The sequence below is a fragment of the Capsicum annuum genome, chromosome 10, assembly GCF_002878395.1.
Source record: "Capsicum annuum cultivar UCD-10X-F1 chromosome 10, UCD10Xv1.1, whole genome shotgun sequence".
NCBI classification, from domain to species: domain Eukaryota; kingdom Viridiplantae; phylum Streptophyta; class Magnoliopsida; order Solanales; family Solanaceae; genus Capsicum; species Capsicum annuum.
In genome coordinates this window covers 182,395,753-182,402,359 of record NC_061120.1, presented here as the reverse complement: position 1 = coordinate 182,402,359, position 6,607 = coordinate 182,395,753, and the positions used below count along the sequence as shown (strand labels likewise).

The window sequence follows — 6,607 nt, the reverse complement described above, 5'->3', positions numbered from 1 at the left end:
ATCGGATCCACTTACAAAAGGTCTATCGAGAGAAGGAGATGAGAAAACATCCAAGGAAATGGGTTTAAGCCCTAGGACAAGTCATCATGGCGGTAACACTACCTAGCAGACTGGAGATCTCAAGAGCTAGGTTCAAGGAGATCAAACAAAGTTGTGTCTGACAGGTTCAACATTGTCAAAATACCAATCCATTCTCATGATGTAGACAATGTTTAGTAAACAAGGATAAGACTTAAGGTGAAAAGTCTTTTAATAATTATCTAAATTTGGTAGATTTGATCAAATAGTTTAATCTATAGAACTGAACGTTTAAAAATCACCTATGTGATGGAGAATTCAAAGCCGCTTCAAGAAGAATATTAGTAAAGGTCTATTCTCTAAGCTCTCATGAAATCGGGACGTGTTCATGGAAGAAAAGAATAAAATCATGAGAACCATAAACGGTAAAAGGCTGGTTGTGTGACATGTATTGTCTAGGTGTACATTAAAGCTCGACGATTCAAAGATATTAAATCTACCGATTGACTGAGTGCATCCGATGCATGTTCACTACGGAAAGTTCAAAGAAAAACCCACTTATCCTGATGCAATTAGTCTTTGCTTGATGATCACATATCTGTCCGTAAAGTTTTACAAATAATAGTCATTCCCTATTCATGTGGGAGATTGTTGAGTTTAATTGGTGTGAATGTAAAATTGAGGGACACAACTTTTTATGAAAAAACATATTATTTTAGAAAAAGAGTAACTGTTTAGATAGTTGTGTCTGTTCAGAAAAAGACACAATGTTTTGAATGAACAGACATGACTCTTCTAAAGGATACACTTTTTCGGATGAACCATTGCCACCTTTTGGAAGGGGCACTTGATGGCTATATAAACCTGCATTTATCTATAGGTTTTGGTATGAAAATTTTTCTGAAATACAAACTCTTCTTGTCTTCAAAACATTCTTTGTGATCAATCAAATCATTGAGTGAGTTCGACGAATTCAATTATTTGAGGTACCACTATAGTTGGATTGAAAGTCATTTTATCCTGAGAGAAAGATTCAAAAACCTCGGGTACAATGAGGAAAATTATTCCTTAAGGACACTTCGTGAAGTTGGGGGACTTGGCTTTACATTTCTGTTTCATCTTAATTTCTAAAAAAATAAAACACACTTCTTAGAAAGATCACTTTGATCTTATGTTGAGGGTGTTTTTGTACTCCATAGTGTTCTTGTTTTAAACTTGAACTAGTGTTGAAGTTATTGTGTCAAATTATAGATTTTTGTACCCGAAAACGCTGCAAAATAACAATTTCGGGTAAGATCAAGTGTAAATTGCACCAAGTACAATGTAAACCATTCTTGTACGAATAGGATCTTCCAGAAACTATTTGTTTCCTAGTTACATGTTCAAGCTTTCTCTGAAATTCAGCCTCCATGTAAGCACGAAATTCAGCTATCTCCTTCTCAGCTTCCTCCTTGGCCTGCTTCAATCTAGCCTGCTTAACTGCACATGAAACTCAAAGTTAGCACACATGCCCCTTTTATGAAACAAGTCCCAAGCATTTACAGTGCTCCAAGGGATAGAGTCAAGAAGACCAGAGACGCACAGGTCATTTGGTAGAGTGTAAAAGGACAATACAAAATATTGTGTATTAGTAATACTTGTATTAGTAATACTTGTGTTAGCTATACTGACATTAGTTATGCTTGTATTTTTCTTATGCAGTATTTGTTTTAATGTATTAAAAGTAACATGAATTACATAATTTCTAAAAAAAATTTACAGAAATACCCTTCATATATATGTTGGAAAGGATGCGGAATTTTTTTTGAGAAATAATAATGTATTTAACCATGTTAATGCATGCATTAGATCCATTACATTACTAATCCCATGAATTTTGAGATATTAGTAATACACACCTCAATACACAATAGGGTGTATAACTAATGTAAGTATTAGTACATATTAAATTAATGCATGCATTAACTTTCCAATACACTCTACCAAACGACCCCTAAGTTAGACATAAGAATTGCTCCATCTGTTTCAAAAAGAATGACCTACTTTGATTTGGTACAAAGTTTAAGAAAATAAATAAATTTTTGAATCTTGTGACCTTAAATTAAAGTTGTGTCAAATATATCAAAATGTCATTTAATCTTGTGATCATAAACATGTCTTGTGGAAAGTTGAAATTAAAGTATTGCCAAAAAAAAAAAGGGGTCATTCTTTTTTAAACGAATTAAAGAGGAAATTAAGTCATTCTTTCTGAAACAGATGGAGTATAACACAACAATATATGACATTTCATTTTGTACAATTTTGCCAACTACAACTTAATTATTAAAAAAGGCGAAATTATCTAATAGACCATTGTACTTGTATGAGTTTGTATTGTGAACCCTCTTACAAAAGTTATTGTCAACTAAACATTTAAATTCAATAAAACATAATATTTTAAGGTCCTCTGACCATTGATAAATCTTATGTGGCATATCTTTGCTGACTCAGGTGTAGTGCGTGAAATCATTTATTTTTAAAGCACTTGAATGTGATATATTTGATTAAAAAGAAATCAAATAAAAGAAAAAAAAGAATAAAGTTGAAAAAGTTATCTAGACCCTCCCTCTTCTTTAACTTCTTTGTCATTTATAGAGTTCGGAGCCAAAAGGGCTATTTTTTTATTAAAAATATCAAAACGGATAATTAATTTTAAAAAATATCAAAACGGACAATTAATTTTAAAAAATACCAAAACGGACAAATCGTTATGGATCAAGCGACTTATAAGTCGCCGGGCCCACAACGATTAATAAATCGCTAGGTTAACAACGACTTATATGTCGCTGACAGTGAGGCGACTTGCTGCCAGGATGTGATAAGGCTTACGACAACTGCAACCTTTGATTTTTTTTTTTTTTGGCTTATGGCTGATGTGACAAGGCTTGTGCAGCCTTTGATTTTTTTTTTTGCTGTTGTGAATAAATTAAAGGCATGAGACATGCAACTTTTGAATCTTTGTGTGAAAGGGAATAAGGCAGCTTTTTGAGAGAATAATGCATGGAAAATAAAATAGACAAATAGTGCATGCATGTGAGTTGTTCTAAAGTGTACATGAACGTGTTTCAATGTTTATATATAGGGTTTGCACGAAGAGTTTTCATACTATGAGTTCAACTAACAATACAATTTTATTTAAATATTATTTTTATTCAGCTTACAATTTTTAGTATTGAAAAAATGAATGAAGATACAGTAAGAGTAAATTTATATTGGGGTGGTAAAGTTTTATATGAAGCTGGTTCTGTAATATATAGTCGGCCACCTATAGCTGTACAAATATTTCCATTATCTCTTAAATATGAGCGGTTGCAATGCGTACTAAGAAATAAAATGGGTATAACTGATCCATAAGATGTAGTGGTTATCACGGGATGATATCCAACGTCTTTTAGTCCAAATGGAGTTATAACATACGGTGAGACTTGTATTTGGAATGATGATTCTTTATCTATATTTCTCCGTACTATTAAGATTTTTGGTAGTCGTATTAACTTAACAAGTCTCAATATGTATGCGTCAATTGAACGTTGTCCTATCGTTCAAAAATTCACCGACAACGAATTTGATCTTTGTGATACATCACATTTATCGAATTTAAATGTTGATTCTTCAAGGGACATAGTCCAACATCAAAGAGTGGGAGAATTTGGTAGACACTCAAATGATATAAGTAATTTGAATACACAATGTGGTGGTTGGGTTGATATGCAGTATGATAACTCTGATGGAAATGTGCATAATTTTGATATTGGGGGATCTAGCAATGCTCATATGTACATTGAAAATTTGAATTCTAATCATCAGCAACATTCTTTTCCCCTGGAGTCAATCGATGAGTAAATATAAAAGCTTTTAAAATTAAATTAATTTATAACTTATACTAATTATGTTTAACTTTTTTTCTGTTTTATAGATGTAATGGTTTTGAAGGTACACTGACTCGGTTTACACAAATTGTGGAAAATAATGATGATGTAGCTGATAATGGAGTGTGTGGATCAGACAGTGATGAACCTTCAGAACATGAATCAATGGATGATGTTGAAACGTCTGATGATGATAATATCATTGGAGAAGATGCAGCTCTGGTTGCTCGTAGTGTTAGTCATCCATCAATAAAAATTCCGTATTTGGATAATACCGAAGAAAGCACAGAAGATTTTGTGTACACATGTGATGATAGTTTCAATCAAGCTGCTCTTTGGAATTTAAAGAATCTGGAATTCATTCAAACAGGTTAGATTTTTGCTAACTACAATTTTTAAAATAATTAATTTTATTTTTTTATCGACTAATACTTATTTGAATCTATATGAAATTAGGTATGTTATTCACAAATAAGAAACAAATGAAAGCTGCTGTGAGAATGTATAGTCTTAAAAAAAGAAAGGAGTATATTTGTGATAGATCCAAAAGTAAGAGCTGGAGGGTTATGTGCAAGCGTCACATGTTGGGATGCGAATGGATGATTCGCTTTCAAGAGATTTCAGGTGGTATGTGGAAAACAGGAAAAATGATACAACCATATACTTGTCTGACTGATAACTACAAGGAAGATCATTTCAATCTAAACAACAATATGATTGTTGTTACGTTGGTACCACATATTATGCAGAGCCCGAATATTAGTATTAAGACGGTTCGAGAAGTCATCAAGTTAAAGCATTACCTCGCTACATGACTGCACTACAATATTTCAATCCCGGTACTGTTGTTGAATGGGAGCACTATTCTTTAACAATGCAGGGTGAGAAAATATTTAAATTTTTATTTTGGACTTTTAAACTGAGCATTGATGGTTTGAAATACTGCAGGCCCGTCATTTCAATAGACGGTACCCATCTTTATGGTTTGTACGATTTGAAACTATTAATTGTTGTTGGGATTGATGCTAATGGTAATATTCTTCCGTTTGCATATGCTCTTATTGCACGTGAAAGTTTTGAATCATGATCATGGTTTCTTAAGTTATTATGGAGGCATGTTATCGGTGAGAGAAAAAATTGGTCTCATTTCTGACCGTCATAAAGGAATATTACAATGTGTTCAGTCTTATGATTGGTTGAATCCACCAAACACTTTTCATAGATTTTGTGTTCGACACTTGAAAGCCAATTTTAATAAAAAAAAATTGAATAGAGAGCTCGAGAACTTAATGTGGTCGGCTGCCATGGAGCATCAAGAAAGGAAATTTTTTCAAAGAATGGAACAAATTAAGATATTGTCCCCTGCAGCATATATGTGGTTAGATAAATTTTCGCTAGATAAATGGACAATGTATAAGGATGATGGTCGTAGATGGGGTGCCACGACGACAAATGTATCCGAGTCATATAATGATTTGTTGAAGAAAGCTCGGGGGCTTCCCGTGACTGCTATGCTTCGCATGACTTTTAAAGCTTTTGTTGACCGTTTTGTGGAACGAAGCAATCTTGTTGATGCTTTATTACGAAATAATAAGTCATGGCCTCCTGCCGTTGAAAACAAATTCTTAGATTATTGGGAGAGAGCGCAATCGCACACTGACATAATGACTTATCAAACTGGTGATGGGGTATTTGAGATTCTTAATTTTGCACATGATGGTAAGGGTGGAAATGTCCACACAGTTAATGCCAAGAAAAAAATATGTTCTTGTGAAAAATGGAAGAATTATCACATGCCATGCTCACATTGTATTAAGTTTGGTGACATTCGTGGCATCGAACCTAATACATATGTTAGCAAGTACTACAGCACCAAGCTATACAAACAAACGTATAGTGGTAAATTTTACCCCATGGGTAATGAACGATATTGGCCACCAGCCCCATTTGCTTTAGTTGCAAACGTTGAACATATGCGGACATCTGGTGTTGAAGAAAGAACCCGACTTAAGAATGATATGGATATTTCTCCAGCTCGCATGGCTAGAAAGTGTAGTATTTGCAAAGAAACAGGTCACACTAAGGCACGATGTCCTAAACGAGCTCAGTAGTTTGTGACTTTCATATATTATTATTTTATGTTGTGTCATTGGTCTAAATGTAGTATTTTTAACGTAATATGTCTTATAAAATAATCTACTGCTAGCTAATTTATGTTTGTTGGCTTGACAAGGGAATTGAACATAATAATATAAAATTTTTATGACGGTGTAACTTTAAATTCATCTAAACATAACAAAAATTACATAATGTACCATTAGCCTACCTAAATAACACTAGAAAAAAATTAGCCTACCTAAATTACACTGAAAAAATTAACCTACCTAAATTTAGTCTTGTGAAACTACGACCAACAAAACTTTTGATTAATTTTGTCTCCCAACGTGATCATGATGACTACCCGTGCCACAATAAGTTGGTACGTGTGGCCTAGTTGATCTTCGACCACCATCTTCTCTCGTAACCTACAAAAAATATTTTTAAAGGTAAGATTACTTAAGACTACAAATAAAATGAAGTATGTAAATTAAGAAATGACATCATACATGTGGTTGAGAAGTTTCTGCATTGGACATTATTGCCTGTAATAACATGAAATATAATTAAATAAATAATAATTA

The 6,607-nt window shown here is 33.2% G+C and overlaps 1 protein-coding gene across 1 annotated transcript; it reads left to right on the top strand.

Annotated features, from left to right (window-relative positions):
• Positions 1-5,215: 5,215 nt before the first annotated feature.
• On the top strand, positions 5,216-6,037 carry LOC124887845. The gene has a single exon (XM_047397761.1). The coding sequence runs from the start codon at positions 5,216-5,218 to the stop codon at positions 6,035-6,037; it is 822 nt and encodes a 273-aa protein (XP_047253717.1).
• Positions 6,038-6,607: the final 570 nt, after the last annotated feature.

What these genes read in the sequence shown, in the direction of transcription:
- LOC124887845 (XM_047397761.1), top strand. Translation starts at nt 5,216, where the DNA reads ATGTGGTCGGCTGCCATGGAGCATCAAGAAAGGAAATTTTTTCAAAGA.